The sequence below is a fragment of the Penicillium crustosum genome (genome assembly GCF_028827405.1).
Source record: "Penicillium crustosum strain IBT 35664 chromosome Unknown utg000005l_segment0_segment0, whole genome shotgun sequence".
Lineage (NCBI taxonomy): Eukaryota > Fungi > Ascomycota > Eurotiomycetes > Eurotiales > Aspergillaceae > Penicillium > Penicillium crustosum.
Genome location: NW_026623126.1, coordinates 3840799 through 3858342, shown reverse-complemented (window position 1 = coordinate 3858342; position 17544 = coordinate 3840799). Strand labels below are relative to the sequence as shown.

Genomic DNA, 17544 nt, shown 5'->3' with positions numbered 1-17544 from the left:
GATCGTATTCGAATATTACTGTGAAAATCCATGGATTTGATGGGATATTACTAACGGCTAGATAGGTCTACAGTATTCGACTAAGGAGTGGGCCGATCCTATGAAGCAGCACTAAAGTGTATTAATCTGGTTACTATTGGGACTTTCACTCCGTTGCCCATATACAAGGTGACTAACTAAGCGGCAAGGCTACCGTCAACATTATTACACCCTCCGTCTTTCCAACAAGGGGCACTGTACAACTTAGTTTACATGAAGGCTGCAATGATACAACCAGCAAGGGCGCCAGAGACCAGGCCACTACCCGCATTACTCGTAGCGCCACCAGTGTAGGCAGGGGAGGAGGAAGGGGTGCTAGCAGTCTACTCCAAGTTAGCTATAAGTCCACAAGAAAGTAGAAGAGAAACCAACCGAGGTTCCAGCAGGTGTTGCTGAAGGAATCAATGACGATGGGCGAGAAGAACCAGAAACACGCGGGGGGCTCACGGAAGTTGAAGCGACCGTAGTACCAGTAGGGGAGGTCACCGCATCAGTTGTCACAGCGGAATTGACGCTCTCCTCTGTAGTGGTAGCACTAACAGATGTAGCGGTAGAAGTCTCTTCGGCCGAGGTAGCAGATGCTTCAGCTGAGGTAGAGGAGGCTTCGGTCGAGGTAGAGGAGACTTCGGTCGAGGCGGAAGACGTTTCGACCGGGGTGGCATCCAATCCACATGCAGTGGCAGCCTTGGACACAGACCCTCCGTAATACTTCCAAATGTCGAACTCAACAGCACAGTTCAAACAATCGGTCAACTTGGTCTTGAAGTCATCGGTATCACAGTATCCGTCAGTACGGCCGGCGGTAATTACGCCACCTGATCTGTCAGCTTGTGTGGTGATTTGTAGGATTAGGGGATATGTAACATACCACAGTTGGCGTGGCATTCATATGCAGGAGTGCCAGGATCCTGACGTCGGTGCAGAGGGACAAAGTCCGGGAATTCGAATGCGCTGGCACTGATTACAGCGCAGGCAAAAGCGGCAACATTGACAAGATGCATGGTGGTGTTAACGAACGAAATGAGGTAGAGATGAATATTTAGAAATGTAAAGACTGATGATGCAGACACCAAACTGACGGCAGTTCAGTGTCTACTTATTCACCCGTGCATGCTCCCTAAGAAACCACAATGTCTTGGCTAAATGCTCATTTCGGTGCAAGAACGGTCCAAGTGGTATGAGACCTCCGGGAACTGGGAATTTCTCGGGTGAGGTTACCTGTTATGGCCATGTCTCAAATGAACCCTTGATGTCGGGTCAAAACGTTAAAGCGAACCAACTAAAAGCAAGCAAAACAGCCTTGGAGGACCCACTCATCTTATCTGATTGATCTAATCTGATCTAGATCCTGAGTTTTTCCCTCTACGGTCTTTATCCGCGGGTTCCTCCGGCTTCAATAAATTAATTCCCTGCATTGGCAAGCCGTCGAACCATGATTTTTGTCTTGACTAGTGACTTGTGACTCAACCCCAATAGGTTCCTAACAGTGGTCCAACTTCGGTGAGAGGATTCCCGGCTATAATATCTAGGGAACTTTGGTCGCCACGTGCTTGGCAGTTATTAAACCCCTTGGCAGTGGAGGTCGGCTGAACCCGACAAAAATTCACTCGAGACTGGCTCTCATATCGGTCGGAGTTTGCGAGTGAGGTTGATGGGGACTTGAAGTTTATAAACGCCGATGTCTCGGTTTTCCATATTTTTCTTCAAGACCTTTCTACAAAAATATTCCTATTCTTATACCCTTGAGTAGATCAAGTCGCTCAATATAACCATGAGGAACTCCATCGCACTAATTGCTCTCTCCGCCGTTGGAGGACTATGTGCTCACGGCGATGAAGCGAGCACGGAGATGGGCCCGGCTGCCTTTTTGTGGCCACCCGATCGTCTCTGGGGTGCAGCATACGACAACAATGCGCCCTGTGGCTCATCAACCGGGGCTGTGAACCGAACAAACTTTCCACTGAGTAGGATCATATCTATCCACAACCCGGAAACAAAAATCAAATATACTGACATGACACTGTAGTCAACGGCAAGCTCGCACTTGTACTTCAAGACGAGTCATGGAATGTGCAAGTTGCGATCTCCCACAAGAGCAGTAAGCCAGCTCCATCCTTACCATCTATCTAGACTAACCCTCCCTTAGACCCGACTACGAATGACGACTTCGAGTCGTTCATTAACGGCTCTGCTCTTTCTGACATCAAGCCAGGACATGAATGCTACTCTGTCCCCAATCCATCTATCGATATAGAAGAGGGAATGAACGCTACCTTCCAGATCAAATACACCTCAGATTTTGATACCGATAAAAACGAAACCTACTACGCGTGCGCGGATGTCACGTACATTGCAGCGAGCAAGTTCACCTACCAAGTCCCTTGTTTCAACGTGACGTCGGATGAGTTTACCGATGTTACAGCCACAACCACGGCCACAGCCGGGGCTACTGCTACTGGAGCGTCGGGCGCAACGAAGAACACAGATACCACGAGTGAAAAAAGCTCTGGTCTTTCAGGAGGAGCTATTGCAGGTATTGTGGTTGGCTCAGTGGCTGGATTGGCTATTGGTGTTGCCTTGCTTTTCTTCTATAGAAGGCTTTTGCAGAAGTATCGCTTCTTCCGGCAAAAGGCTTCCACCCGAAATGTGGACTGGAATGAGGAGGCACCTCAGCACAAAGTTGACGATGAGATTCCAATTGGGCTTCGTAAGATTAGGTGATTTGGGTTGAGTGTTGTCTTCTAAGTGTTAGGTGTGGGAGGAGGAGTGTGCAGCTGTTCATGTCTGGGTACCAGTAATGATTAATGTGCTTATGTTTGCATAGCTTTCGAACCATAATATCTGCGATGTATGTACTTACTCCGTAGTTCAACTTGCGATATCTCTTTATTTGTGTCTTGATTGTTAAATCCCCAAATTAAGTGTTAATGCAGGAATGCCACCCTCTCCACGTTTAGTCATGTACTTTCTATACTTCTTGCCTATAGATTGCCCATCCATGGCCTCTTACTTAACATGATCCACCTTGTAAATCAATCAAAGAGAGCATGGTCCAAGGACCGTACGGAAAAAGAAGAAAAAAAAACCCCCTGCTAATCTGGCCCTTTTAGAACAGGGTAGGCCATAAATGGTGGTGAAATATACATTCTCTGGTAGTTATCCTGTCAATGCTCCCGTAGTAGGCCCAGCATATTGCGCTGTGCCGTTCTTCCGGAATACAAAGGCCAAGACAGTGGTGGTGCGGAGTGGTGGTCTAACTTAGGTAAATGCAGGGAGAAAGTGGAGCCACACTTTCGACCTCGGCGACTAGTTTTGGGCTCCATTGTGAAAGCAATCTGTTTGAATGTGCGACTGAAAATTCAATGAGATCGTATGACAATCAGGATGTTGTACTTGGAATGGAAGACCATATAAATGATATGAATATGCTGTTCAATTCTCATAGAAACTACAGGGTAGGATAAGTACCAGAGCGGACTCTGACCCACCATCCAGCGGACTTAGGGTCTGACCGCGAGATTAGCTGGGTTTTTGTCGGAAGTGGATCCGAAAGCTACCTACTACACAACCTTGGAACTTCTCTCGGAAGATCACACAGCCGACACCAAGTCCTCTATCTGGATGCCAAGAAAAAGGTACGTGCATATTGTATGACATTCTTCATTGGCTTAAATGATTCCTATGGATAAAATCGCCCCATCGCATTTCCGTCTGAAGGTTCGGAGGCCAGCAGGGACCACTTAATCGGAGGAAGTGTATATTGGCAGGAGTATTGGTCGGATTTGCGATATCGGCATATTCTCGGAGGAAATTTGTATTTACTGGAGGCTAGCAGCTCACAGCTGCGACTCAGTCGCCTGTAATCTCAATTGGTATCCCCGTTGGCGTTGATACTCATTCCATTGAACAGACCGCCTCGATCGGGATTCGGGAAGTTCATTGGGTAGTACGGAAATCGTTCGTAGGGCTTTGCTCGTTCTGAGAAGTGAACCGGATCAATTATTTGTGCAGATCCGCTCAGAGAGACTGGTTGGTGGAGTCCTGCTTTGGCCTTCTGTTTTTTTTTTAATATAGTTGGTGTGAGATCGAGGGACAACATATGAGCGACATGAATGACGACGGTATTCACATCCAGGGTTTGACTCGCTGCTAGTGCGATCAATCTTAACACAGCGCCGGAGGTTGGATCGCGGGAGGTGGAACTTGTGTACCTCATCTCGCTTGTCGAAGTCGTAAATCAGGGACTTGTTGTTGGGAAACCAGATTCAGAAGTGCTAGAGGCTGACAGACCTTGATCACAAGCTCACTAGATGTAGGAAGATAAGGAAAAGGCGAGAGGCTAGTGCGGTGTTTGAACTTTTTGAGCCAGTGTTTCTTAGGGATCATCCCTTCGGGTCGTTTTTCAGATTTTGCTAGAGCCTCTGTAGGGTACTGCTTAGTATTTTTGATACGTAGCTCAACCGCGAGCTCACTCAATTGCGAGACTTTTCTCGTTGAATGATTTCCGTGTATTCCTCTTTCCGGCTTGGACACTGGGTTGACCGTCTCCAGGGTAAAGTCCGACTCATGGCACGGTACCTTTGAGGTGAAAGGCCTTGGAACTCCAGCCTCGCTCCTAACGGTCAGATCGACAAGGTTGCCGGCAATTTCATATGCCTCATTATCCAAAGGCGTGGCTTCCTTCTTTGACTCCTTGGGAGCTCATTTCTCCCTCATTCCCAGCTCTGCATCTCAGCTCCCTTGGTCGTTAGTTATTTGATCTTATTCCGAATATATATAAACGAAAGCGAGATCAGTCTCTATATCAACGTACAAAGTGCCAATCATCATATCCTTGCTTCATTGTCCAGGTTCATCTTGTCAACTCCATATCGATGAGACTATTACCGGGGGAAATCAGAAGAAGGAATCTTGGTATTCAACCTATGGGAAAGCAGGGTACATATACCCTGAATCCAGCAAACAAGGGGAGATGGGATTATCCCAACTCCATATGTATGTAGTGTATTGTCGCACATCTCAATTGTAGAAATAATACATGGCCCCATATCCTGGAACAATCCAGTACTTCCGTAATAGTGATGTAAGGAAAACAACATAGCGACCTTGCCAGACATATCTAGCCTAAGATATCATCATAAATTGGATCCAGTCTAGCAGGTGACGTCTTGTACAATCTGGGCAAACCAGTCTCCTCAAATGGAACCGAGCTCTGCACCATATCCGCAACAGCCTTACCAGACAGGAATGCCACAGGCATACCATGACCATGGAATCCAGCCGCGATAAACTGACCCGGTTTACCCGGAATACTACCAACATGAGGCAACGAGTCTGCGCTGTACCCCATCACTATAAAGGAGACAGGGGGTTAGCAAAATAAAATTATACCCTAAAGGAATCGCACATACCACCAGCCCAGATATGTTTGATCTCCGCCTTGCTATCCTCCCACCCAAGGAATGTGCGTTGCATATACCCATCAAGATAATCTGCAGCAACCTTAATCAACTTCCCATCATCAGAGTTATTATACCACTCCTCCCGATCCTTGTTATAAAGATGCGCCGCCCCGCCAACAATTAGCGTCCCATCATTCCGAGAAATTTGATAAACGCACGCCCCCGGACCGAACCGAGTGCAATAAGTACCAGGTAGTTCCTGGCGAGGTGCACCAGGCGCCGCAGCAATCTGGCTACAGACTCCCTTGCAAGGAATAATAGCTTTAGAATATTGCGGGGCTAATGCGCTGGTGTATGCGTTTGTAGCGAGGATAATCTTGCGCGCGTTAATGACACCACGACTGGTAGTTACCGGCCAAAATCCATCTGCGTTGGGAGTTTCCCCGATTGCAGATACCGGCGTATTGGTCTGCAAGTTCAGGCCGTGCGAAACAGCAACACGAATGAGATGGGCGACGAGCTTGTAAGGCCAGATGTGGCCTGTTGGGAAACTGAAGCCCCCCTTGGCATCTCGGACATGTGCCGTCTTAATACAAATATTGTCAGCGAGAATCTCGAAGATGGATATACTATCTTGAAATTTCATTTCGACTTACATCTCGGGTATCGGCCTCAGATAGGTATTTAACATCATCCATGAAGTCCAGACCCTGGTCAACCAACGAATCGTGGAAGGCTTTCACCTTCTTGAGTTGATTTTCATCGAGATACATGTCATAAGAGCGGGTAAAAGTGAGATCACAATCGATGTTCTCTTTACGCACCAGCTCCTCTATGATCTTCATGTGTGAGAGCTCAAACCGCACGATCTCCGCTGCTGCTTCGATACCATAGCGCTTGGCAAACAAAGCCGTTGCATAATAAATATCTGGTCTCAAATGACCACCTAAGCAAAAGTAATAAAAAATTAAGTAAGCTGGAATTATATACCTATATTTTAGGTCACGGGTAGGCCCTTACCATTGCGCCCGGTGGCACCAGAACACAGCTCCCGGGCCTCAACTAACACCACTCGGGGAGTTGGATTTTGCGGGTTCTCCGCGAGCAAACGATAAGCGGCCGAGGCTCCGACATAGCCACCGCCAATAATTAAGATATCAGTTTCCTCTGGCAGGTCTGGAGTCGTTTGGTGGTTATCAAGAGGGTCTGGTTGCGTGCGCCAAAATGGTTGGGTATACCCCGCCGTTGGGTGAGGGAAGGACTTCGCATCGGAGTTGGATGACATGATGATTGGTGGTCCAAAAGTAGTTCCAAGGCCTAGGATTCGATTTGAACTCCAGGGATATGAAAAAAGCAAATACAGGGGCAATGCGAAAAACAAGAGAAAAGGAAAGCATGGTATAGATAAGGCGTCATCGGAGTTGATACGCTGCAACCTATCGCAGGGGAGACCGAATTATGCGGGGCTGGGAAAATGGAGTCAATTGTGGAACTTGGGACTATATTCATGAAATTGATGATATTGCTAATATTCTCCACTATTTTCATCATTGGGAACTTGCTCGTTCCGAATCCGTTGAACTAGGAGTATTCCCAGGCTGCCGTTGTTGAGCTTCGAATGCCTCAATGACATCGGGGCAACTTGATTGTGCCTTCGCTGACTGTCTAGCCAAATATTCAGATTCTGCCAATCGTGCTTTGACAAGCTGCTTGCGAGTCTTGGAATGTATAGCCGAATGTAAGCTTTTGGCCAAGCCCTGGCCTGGATACGCTACTAAACCCAAAGCACCTAGAGGCGGTCAATTAGCATAATCCCGCTAGTCTCGTAGGGATATATAGTGCGTGACAAACCTGACGCAGCTTTTGTCCCCATGCCAATAGGTCCTTTCACGAATCCTTTGATTGCACCCCTAATACCATCTTTCTGGCCACCCTCGTAGGGTTGTCGGAAGATATCAGTGAGCCCATGTGAAAACCCATGCGCAAAGTTATCTGAAGCGGCAGCTACTCCAGACTTGAAGTCCCAGATGTTGTCGTAGTCTTTGACCTCCTCACCATAAAGTCTAGGAACAGCTCTCAGGCCCTCATTGACTGCTCCGGGTATGTCTACCAGAACGCCCTTGTAGTAGTAGGCTATGATCCTCCCCACGCTTTTGGCGGATCCCCCCACTGCCTTTCTAGTAACTCTCCACTCTTCGTCTGTTTGGTTAGTCCTGGAAGTACGTGAGATCCCTTCGGATGGACTTCGCTCGGATTGGGGATTCGTAGTCTCGATGACTACGAGCTCGGGCTCGCTTTGTTGACGGGCGCGGCTGAACTCTTTGTAAGGGCGAATGACCACGTCGCTTGATGCTGTGAGGATATCCTTGTACATGCCTAGTACGGATGACGTGCCGCCAGTGATAGGATCCCACCGCCGAGTCTGAATAAAAATCGATTTACTCCCGTATCTAGTTCAGGGTGTGTGTTAGCATATATATGTGTAAATAGGATGGTCGGGATATATGATCTCACGCTTTGAGGTCCTTTATATCAATGCGAGAATTTTCAAGCAAGATTCCCGCTGCCATCTTGGATAAAATTATAAAGGCCTTTGAGTTTTGTTTTAACTGCCATACAGCCGGCTCAGAATCGATAAATTGGCATTTCATGTTGTCGATCGGTAAGTTGCGATGGAAAGATGCAACAGCTGCTGAAACTCCATCTTCCTCGCTCATTTCACGAGCAAGGTTACCAGCTGCTTCTAGGGTATCAGGGTGCAAGCAAAAACGGATGGCTTCCGCTAGGTTATCTGCGTTCAAAGACTTGTGTGGAATGGGCATTGGTCCAACCCCGCGGGACGCGACCATATTTCCCCAAAATAACTGACTGTGACAAGTTAACGGAAAAATTGGAAAGGCTTTCAAAGGATTACGTACTCTCCGAAGAATGGTACAATAAGAGAGGGTCTTCCAAATCGTAAACCACATGCTGTAGTCCCTGCTCCTCCGTGGTGTACAACTGCAGCGACCTTCTGGAATAACCATTCATGCGGACAATCTCCAAGATAAAAGATCTGGTCGTCCGATTGTGCTTCGCCGAGATTACTCCAGCCACGGGATATGATTGCACGGCCACCCCAGGATCTGACTGCATTGACGAGCGTGGCAGTCATGGCTGGGGGGTCCTCGATAACGATGCTTCCGAACCCGATATACACCGGCGGAGGCCCAGCGCGGAGAAATGCGTCAAGGTCTGGGGGTGGTGTAAAGTCCGGGGGAGAGCGAAAGAAGAACCCACAGACATTGAGATGTGCCGGCCAGTCCGCTGGTTTAGGCATTAATGTAGGGGACCAGCAATATGTGAAGGGTATCTTCAGAGTTTCTGCTAAACGGGGGCCTTCCGTGGCTGATATAGGTTCTAGGTCTATAGATTTTCTCCAATCATTGATGACATCGCCTAGGCTATTATGAGGTCAGCGTACTTGATTCTGGATCAGCAGAAATCTGGTTATTACCCTTGCCATGTCAGCCATTCGACAATCCCATACGAAAGGTAATTAGCCATCTTCGGCTCTGTGGTTGAATATTTCAAATTCGCCAATGGATGGGGGAATGATCTTGTACTGGTCCACGGCATGGTAAACATCATATGTAGAGGGATGCCAAGCGCCTGAGCGCAGTGAATATGGGCGAAGCTTGGAGGGTTTGCGATGATGGCATCGGCCACAAATGGTGTTTTGGTCACAGAGTCATCCTCAATACAGGACTTCCAACATCCCTGGAGAATTTGACCTACCATGACACGCTTGCGTTGAATATCACCCTCTTGGACAGACTTCATCTGTGGTATCAGTCCCGGATTCTTCACCATGTATGCCATCAGCTCCGAGGGATCTCCTCCAATTGAATAAAATTCTAGACCAGAGTCCCGCACGAATTTTTCGAACACACCATGCGTGGCTAGTCGTACGCGGTGTCCATGGCGTTGAAGCTCGTTGCCTAGTGCGACAAAAGGCTGGACATCGCCTCGACTACCAACAACTTGGATTACAATGTTGAGCTCGAGACCACATCCCGCATCGCCTGAAGGCTCTGGTTGTGGTTCAATATGCTCTTCCTTATGCAGAAATGGTATCAATTTTGACACTTCCCTGCCCACCTTGGAGTCCAGGTTGATCTCAATTCGACCATCAGCTTCGAAAAAAGGTCAGCATGCTCTTATTACCAAAGGTTTATGTAATTAGAGCTTTCCCTACCTTGGACCTTTGGCCCATCCTGGGTCGACTGGTTGCGTTCAAGCGAAGGTCGGCGCGGTGGTTCTTCCATCGCTGCGGCCGATGACATCACACGTGGGGAGAACAGAGATCTTTGCAATGTTGAATATTCGTCAAACAGATGGGTGTTGGTTATTTCCAAATCTCTTTAAAGCATACGATGTTTTCAAAAGGAAAGAAGTATATCCAAAGGAGGTCCCAAAAACAAACTGAAGACCATGGAAGCCCTGGACCTCTGATGGTTCTGGGCCTGGCACAAGTGGATCCCCGGGGATGGGCCACACGTGATATTTAATATTAACCAATCATATGCCATAGTTTGTTGACGCAGAAACCATATGACGGCATTCCTATGAGCGTTCTACTTGAGTCAAGGCCTCCAACAAACTTCAAATACAACCTGGATTTCTCTTGTCGATAGGAATACCAATATACCTAGGTATTTGTTCCTGAAATAACCGTATTTCCACCTTCAGGATCAACAAGAGATATCATGGATTGCACATTAAACTTATTAAAGGTGACCCCATGTAAATATATATCTAGCGGTATGTGGAATGGGTTTGAAGGCTAGGTCCTAAATACATTGGGTAAGGAGCAAGAAATTTAATACTACGCCATAAAACGAATTACGATAATGATAGACTCAGGTTAGGACACTAACAATTTGTATTCATTCCTCGTAATGTACAGAGTTGTTTTTAGGGGACTTTCCCCGTGTATTTCAACTTTTCCCCCGTTTTTGTTTCCGAAAAGAAAATTATCAAACAAGAGATCAAGAAATATCCAAAAAATATTTAGTACAACTTGGGTCACTCGCGCCTAAGCGAGGTTATTGGGGAATCGCAAACTAGGAATGGAGCGCAAGGAAGTCGGGGTCATTGTTGAGAACATCCCACACCGACCGATCTAGAGTCAAGTTCACATCGACAGCATGAGGAATACTGACACCGGGCAAAGAGCGTCTTTTCTGGCGACGGGGCACCTCCTCCTCGGTAGACAAGATCATGGCCAAACCATCGACCCGGTAGCCTTCACTAAAAGCTGGGGACACTAGAGAAGGGGGAATACGTCTCCCATCGGCGGTGGCATCAAAGTCAACACCAACGTATGTCTTTCCCCTACTCCACTGGGTGGAGACAAGGCAACCACGGGGAAGTACTTTTTTCAACTTGATGAGGCTTTTGTTGGGCTGCGCGGCAATCCATTCGAACTGCTGCTTCACCGAATCGATATCGACTGAGTGAATGGCATCATGGACAATTTGTGCAACCTGCCAGAGGGCGCCCTTTTCGAGTAATTCATGGGAAGCGGAAGTGGAGGGGCAGTAAACGGCATTCGGGAAGTAGCGTGTGGGAAGCTTCAGACGGGGAGAGCCACGCATATCCATGGTTGTTCCAAATTCGCGAAGTGACTGTAGGGTGCCGGGGTCTGGTGTGAGTCCCTTGTTACGCAACACCTGGATTCTGGCTTGGTAAATTCGTTGGTACAGATAGGCTGAGACGAGCTCGAATCTGGTGAACGAGGTCTGCCCTTTGGCATTTGGGTCAGTCGCAGCAGTCTTGAGTGAAATCAGGTCTTGACCATGAAAACGGAGAGGACAAGTGTAGACAGATCGAGGCTCTGAAACGTCAGGCATAACAGTAGGGGTTTTGTCGAGGTAAAAGTCTGGAGGGTCGAATGCAAGCGCTTTCTCCTTCTGGCTAGCCGATGGACTTTGCATTCCCCGAAAATGTGAGAAAATCTCGGGGGAGATACAAGTGTTGGCGGAGAAGAGTCGCGCAATTGTTTGTAGATCTCAGCGAGATCGCGCACGAGATACATAAACCCAGTGGCATCGCAGACTTGGTGATGAACACGAATACCCAGTGCAACCCCTCCACAGCCGAAGCGGGTGTGTTGGATGGCGAAGATAGGATTGTAGGAGGCAGATCCCACTGTCGAATGAAAGATTGGAAGAAGACCATTACCAGACTCAGGTAGGTTGACGACCAAGACTCGTGTTGAGAGGGCAGAGATCGCGATGCTTGTGAGTTTTCTGGTGCATTGTGCCTCCCAAAGTTCAGCGCCAGTGCCCAGGCTACCGATTTCGGGGGCTTGGGTGACTGGATTCTGCTGCAGACGACCAGTGAGGTGAGGGTAGTAGTCGAGAAGGTGGGATGCAGCCACCTTCAAGCGTTCGACCAGGAGAAAGTTATCTTCTGGCAACATTTTCGGTTTTCTGTAGACGAGTATAGCTTCGATGGTCAACATAGAGGGGACGGTGTGATCGATTGGCCCTAAGCTGAAAGGGGACTCGACGGCGGCGAGTGTCGCCTCATTGGCGCAGTTAAGCGTGTGCCGCGTAGAAACGCGGACTTGGTCGAGCACCATCGTCGTGATTGGACAAATCAATGACAAGGAAAGGGAGATAATCAGGATGAGTAGACAGGTGGATTCGAGATGACAAGGATCAGAGATAACGAGGATGAAAGATGATGATGATAAAATATGACGATGAAAGAGGATGAAGACGAAAGGAGATGAAGATAAAAGATCAATGTTTGTGCTGCTTAAAAGCAATGGGGAATTGTCACTTCAACCCATCATTGCCTACGTTGTTCGGACGATGAACTTGTTTGTCCCCCCGAGCCCTTCGGGTGAGGATAGTTGACTATAAAGACACCTGGAAGACATGGGGACAGTTTATTCGACTACAGACACCGCCAAGGGAATTAAAAAAGGAGTCAAAGAAATACAACTTGGAGATAGTATGAACATATTTCGAACAAAGAAGCGGCTCGGTATATTGTTTTTTAAATTTCACAAAGGCACCGACGTTGCCAGTGATCGTTAACACCAGCGGTAGCTCTCATAATCCTTGGGTGAATAACACAGTAAGTTTCTTAAACACTTCTGTATGCACCGCGATGGAGCTGTAGGTCTTATCTACCATCCATGTACTCCGTACGATGAAACGAGAGAGCCGCTGGCAGGATTTGACCAATCAGCGACCGTAAAACCCTGGAAGGCGGCTCCGACAAGAGATCCACTTTGGAGCGGCTCCGATGTGGGGACATTTTTACATACCTGCCCAGGTGGACACCAAATATTTATCAAGATATTTAAAGGCTTCACCTCCATTGTAACTCAACCCAAACTTACCATTCTCCATCTCTCTTCAATCTTAATATTCATTCCTCTTTTTTTTAATACGACTCCATCATGGTCAACCCCTCAATTGTCATTGTGCCAGGTGCATGGCACCGACCTGCACACTTCCAGGGCCTCATTGATGAGCTCGCAAAGGTCAACTATGATGCAGAGGGCGTAACCATGCCTTCAGTGGACTCCAGCCCGCCACTGTCTACCTGGGAGCAAGACGCGGAAGCTGTGCGAAAAGTGATTATGAACAAACTGGATGCCGGGAAGGATGTCGTCGTCCTCGCACATTCATTTGGCGGAATCGCCATGTCAGAGGCAGCCAAGGGTCTCGGAAAGAAGGACCGAGATGCACAGGGATTGAAAGGCGGGATTATAAAGCTGGTCTATATGTGCGCGATGGCATTACCGGAAGGCCAGAGCCATGTCGGCCAGTTGGTCCCGCAGACGCCCGAGGAAGAAGAGATCGAGCGTCAGCGCAAGGAGTTGGAGGAAAAGTTTGGGGGACTAGATGTGTCAGCGGTATGGATACCAGCCTTTACTTCTATTTCTCAATGCTAATCTATCGCCAGGACGGAGCAACCAGCCTGCCAAAGGACCGCGTCCACCTCATCTTTTATAACCGATGTGACCAGAAAGATATCGATAGGGCTGTGGAGCTGCTGGGCACATTCCCCGTGGGCCCGTTGACCGTTCCTGTTACATACACCGCGTATCGTGAGATCCCCAGCACATACATTGTCTGCAAAAACGACCAGGCATTGCGGGAACCGTTTCAACGAAGAATGATTGCGCAAGGCCAAGACTTCTTTGAGGTGGAGGAATGTGATGAGGGCCATTCCCCATTCATGAGTAATCCAGGCTTCATCGTCGATTGCGTTCGGAGGGCAGCCGGAGAGAAGGTCTAAGCATGCGAGGATGTCGAGTAAACCCTGTTGCCCTCAACATATTTTTTTAAAAAGTAAACTACTGGGCCTGGGAAGTGTACCATATTCAGATTTTTTTTTGTTTTATATAACGATTCTCCTCTCTGTCGAACATACATTTTGAATTGTTGCCTCATGTTTCAGGCATATATAAGGCATCAGTAGTGGCGCGGAGCGGAAAAAGAACCCAGCCGCGCCGGGAATAACCCAATCCAGTCGACACTCTTTCATCTTGTAGTTATCATGTAGACACGGAATGCCGGGAGACCTCAATTCTCCGAAGGCGTTGACATCTCCCGTGAATCCACCGCGGCGTCAGAACACAAGTTGCGATCCATGCAGACGTTCTAAGCGACGCTGTGTTGTTCAGTCGGATCCAGACGGAATCCCCGATGCGATCTGCGCAAATTGCAGACGTCTAAAACGCGAATGTACATTCGAGTTCGCTATAGCCCAATCCAACCCTTTCTCTCGCAAACGCCAGAGGCGCGACTACGGGGAACCTAGTTTATCAACAGCGCAGAATGAATATAACGACTTTGATACAACAACCGAGGCAGCCGCTGTAAGCCCGGGAAATCGATTTGATGCCACATCCATCGCTGAGCAAGATGTTCTGGCTGCTTGGCTGAATCTTGACTATGATGAGATTGTCGCGGATAGTGCCAACTCGTTTCCAACCAACCTCGAGCCTTCTAATTCATTCACTGCGCTTCGTTCTGAGGACAAAGCGCCAGAAGAGAGCCAGAGTGACAGTCAACTCACAGTTATTACGCCCCAACTGACACACTTTCGCGGAGGACAAAACCTCGAATCAAATAGTCACCGACCAACGGTTGGCCTTTCATTTGACAGTCCCATCTACCTGCTAAATTCTGGAATAGACGCGAAGATCTTTGGTGATCGTCTTGCCCGGATTTATGAAGCAATTGCAACAGCCAGTGCGTCGAGGTTTTTGGACTATGACTGCAATCTTTATGCGACTAAGAGTCGCTACCGATTGGGAGAAAGTGACTCAGGGAGCTCAAATGGATCGGCACCTACCAGCTCGGCCATGGATCCAATCACTATTTCGCCCCGGTTCGCTCTTCCGGTATCATCACAAGCAATGCCTTATGAGATTTCCTTATTAGGGAGCGTTCGGTTCCTTGATCATTTGGGCGACCTATATGGTAATCGATTGAACTCGGCTGCGCGGAAGAAATCAGATGAAACCTTCAAAGCTGTTCTTCGCGCATTTTCAATGCAATGGCTGCCGAGCTCACCTTCCCCTTCCTTTGCAACATGCTCGGCCTCCGGTCACTTTCAACGTAATTCAAAGTCTGGAGAGGCAGGAGATGACTCTCCCTTGAATGCCTTCATTGATGCTTGGGTACGGGCAAGATCACTTCTCAACGATGCGCACGATGTTCGGTCATTTCGAGTTGTATTGGCAACACTCATGTTTGTTGGTATTGTCACGCCGACTAAAATAATCGAAAGAGAGGACCCCGTCCCAAACCACTTTCTTGACACCGCTTTGCAAAAGCTATCCTACTTGGATGGTTTAGTCACGCAATACTGTGCGAACCTGGGACCATCATCTACGTATGGTGCCCTTGCTGAAGCAACTTTGAGCATTGTCCGGTGGACTGCATATATCCGCGACACCGGCGCAGCCTTGGCTATGGATCGGCAATGCAAACTTCCAGACCTGTGGGGTACTACGACAGGTTAGTGATCTTCGCATGGGGAATCTCAAACTCATATATAACCAAACTAAGACCGCGCAGTTCTTTCAGATAAAGAGGCCGTGGCAGCATTGGCAGTCTCTCAAAGTATCCTAGAGTTGGATATCAATGTTCAACCCATCTGCCGAAAAGCCAGTGCGGAAACATTTATTGTCTGGAGGCAGATTATAAATATCAAAACCGTTGCTAACCAGGCGTATGGAACTATCAATGAACAGTCCTCGCCAACAATCCAAGCATTAAATTTGGGCGTAGCGGCTGTTCGTGACTTCAGCCACTCATTCCAACCTTTCATCCTTCACTGCATCAGAAATTTCCATTGTCTGTCCACCTGTCCTAGGATATCCCTAGGTAAGTTTCACTCCTCCCATTCGCTCACTCGTATTTTACCCCGCACTTCTATCACTGGTATCTGGCTAACAGTTTACGCTTCAGTTTCCCTCGTGATGTTCTGGAACCTTGGCATTTTTCTTCTCGTTGAAGTCTTCAAAAAGGTGATCAAAGACCTCGACCCTTCTGTCGAACAAGACGTAGGCCCATCCGTCCGGGAATACCAACGCGACGCAGCCTCGTGCGTGTCACAGGCAGTTGAATGTGTGCTCAATTTACCCGCCGAAGAGGCCTTCAACCTCCAAAATGGACTAGGCGCTGAAGTCCCACTTACCGCTTATCATGTCACTCCCAGTTTGACTGTCACGGCCCTTCAAAAGGCCATTGAGAGTGTGATAGACCTGCAGCTTCGTTCTAGTTCCGATGATGCTTCATCAGATGACGCGCAATTTTTGATACCAGACGGGGTCTGGGATCGACAACTCGACATTCTCTTGAAGGGACTCATGTCGCTTGATGTTACTATTGGCGGGTCGCAGACTGTTAGTGTGGCCCTCGGAGGATTAATGCACAAACATGGGGACATACTATCTGAGTGCTGGACTTCAGGGTTTGACTCATGACATGTCAACGTGGCGGATACAGCCGAAGTACTAAGGATGTACGAAATGAGGGGAAAGTGGATATGTGAGTGTTGATCAACACCAAAGCCAAGTGCATACCGTCGATACCCCTAAAATAAAGCAAGGTCATGGCAAAAATGATAAACTTATCTAGCCTAGAGCCTTCCATTCGGACTTTCCGTTAGATCTAATTTTAACGATATGCACACCATCACATTTCACACAGCATTGCTTTCGTGCTCGGGCCACGCTTTTCCATACCCAACCTGGACTTCGCCCTAGCCATGGCGGATGACCTGCGGGATGCTTGACTCAGTCACCGTGGTTATAATCTCGATGACTCAATTCTAAGCAAGAAACCCCGGAAGCGACGAGGACTGGGATTAGATGTCAGTCGAGCTTGTCTACTAATTCTCCTCAAACGCCACGGCAGCAGAAATGCTGGACCCGAATATTCACTAAAAGCTTGGCGACGGGCCGGTCAGTCGCATCTCAAATTCTCAGGCTCATCGTGAAACTCGGTGAAAAAGACAGAATAGGCATCTAGATCCTTTCGTGCGCGCGCCGCTGTTGATCCTAGTGCCATGCATGATGTCCTACCCCGCTGCAACACCTTGCAGGGACAATAAAATAACGGAGGGTGACGAAAAAGAGCTACTGGCAGTAGTGGCTACGTAGTTCTGATAACTTGTTGTACGTTCTCTTATTTACTTCGCATTTTCATTCCGTCCTATTCTGATGCATTCAAAGTATCATGCGGGGTGACAATACAATCACCTCTTGACTCCGCGTACCTTCATATTTCTATTTATTATTTCCCATGTACCAATAATCAACAATAACTATCGCTTATTAATTAAACACCCATCTATCAGCTTTCATGTGTTGATCTATCACAACGTCAAACGACATGGTTGCTCTCTTCAATAAACAAGCACGGACCAAAAGCACCTGTCACACAAAATAGATACGTCCACCGCATGTCTCCTCTTTTCAAATCGAAAATCCGCTGCAACCCCCTGCACATGTGTCGAAACTCGGATATCCAAACCAATGAGCGTCTGAGCAATAAATTTTGACTAATGCAAGCGGAACAAT

The 17544-nt window shown here is 47.9% G+C and overlaps 7 protein-coding genes across 7 annotated transcripts; 2 read left to right on the top strand and 5 right to left on the bottom strand.

The window, feature by feature from the left end:
* Positions 1-248: 248 nt before the first annotated feature.
* Positions 249-1040, bottom strand: N7487_012131 (uncharacterized protein; the record flags this gene model as incomplete). The annotated part of the gene is made up of 3 exons (XM_056879861.1): positions 249-362; positions 412-854; positions 908-1040. 3 exons carry the CDS (start codon positions 1038-1040, stop codon positions 249-251), a joined length of 690 nt encoding a protein of 229 aa, XP_056725180.1.
* Positions 1041-1810: 770 nt separating this feature from the next.
* Positions 1811-2760, top strand: N7487_012130 (uncharacterized protein; the record flags this gene model as incomplete). Its single annotated transcript, XM_056879860.1, has 3 exons — positions 1811-2003; positions 2066-2137; positions 2186-2760. The coding sequence occupies 3 exons, from the start codon at positions 1811-1813 to the stop codon at positions 2758-2760; spliced, it is 840 nt and encodes a 279-aa protein (XP_056725179.1).
* A 1144-nt stretch (positions 2761-3904) lies between these two features.
* Positions 3905-4255, bottom strand: N7487_012129 (uncharacterized protein; the record flags this gene model as incomplete). The annotated part of the gene is made up of 1 exon (XM_056879859.1): positions 3905-4255. The coding sequence occupies one exon, from the start codon at positions 4253-4255 to the stop codon at positions 3905-3907; it is 351 nt and encodes a 116-aa protein (XP_056725178.1).
* Positions 4256-5158: 903 nt separating this feature from the next.
* Positions 5159-6726, bottom strand: N7487_012128 (NAD(P)/FAD-dependent oxidoreductase; the record flags this gene model as incomplete). Its single annotated transcript, XM_056879858.1, has 4 exons — positions 5159-5391; positions 5451-6027; positions 6098-6387; positions 6462-6726. The coding sequence occupies 4 exons, from the start codon at positions 6724-6726 to the stop codon at positions 5159-5161; spliced, it is 1365 nt and encodes a 454-aa protein (XP_056725177.1).
* A 262-nt stretch (positions 6727-6988) lies between these two features.
* Positions 6989-9748, bottom strand: N7487_012127 (glycosyltransferase; the record flags this gene model as incomplete). The annotated part of the gene is made up of 6 exons (XM_056879857.1): positions 6989-7230; positions 7293-7891; positions 7956-8309; positions 8360-8884; positions 8938-9616; positions 9679-9748. 6 exons carry the CDS (start codon positions 9746-9748, stop codon positions 6989-6991), a joined length of 2469 nt encoding a protein of 822 aa, XP_056725176.1.
* Positions 9749-10546: 798 nt separating this feature from the next.
* N7487_012126 (uncharacterized protein) lies at positions 10547-12069 on the bottom strand (the record flags this gene model as incomplete). The annotated part of the gene is given in 2 exon segments (XM_056879856.1): positions 10547-11440; positions 11455-12069. 2 exon segments carry the CDS (start codon positions 12067-12069, stop codon positions 10547-10549), a joined length of 1509 nt encoding a protein of 502 aa, XP_056725175.1.
* An 831-nt stretch (positions 12070-12900) lies between these two features.
* N7487_012125 (alpha/beta hydrolase) lies at positions 12901-16446 on the top strand (the record flags this gene model as incomplete). Its single annotated transcript, XM_056879855.1, has 5 exons — positions 12901-13359; positions 13410-13739; positions 14134-15475; positions 15536-15844; positions 15929-16446. 5 exons carry the CDS (start codon positions 12901-12903, stop codon positions 16444-16446), a joined length of 2958 nt encoding a protein of 985 aa, XP_056725174.1.
* Between the last annotated feature and the right edge of the window lie 1098 nt (positions 16447-17544).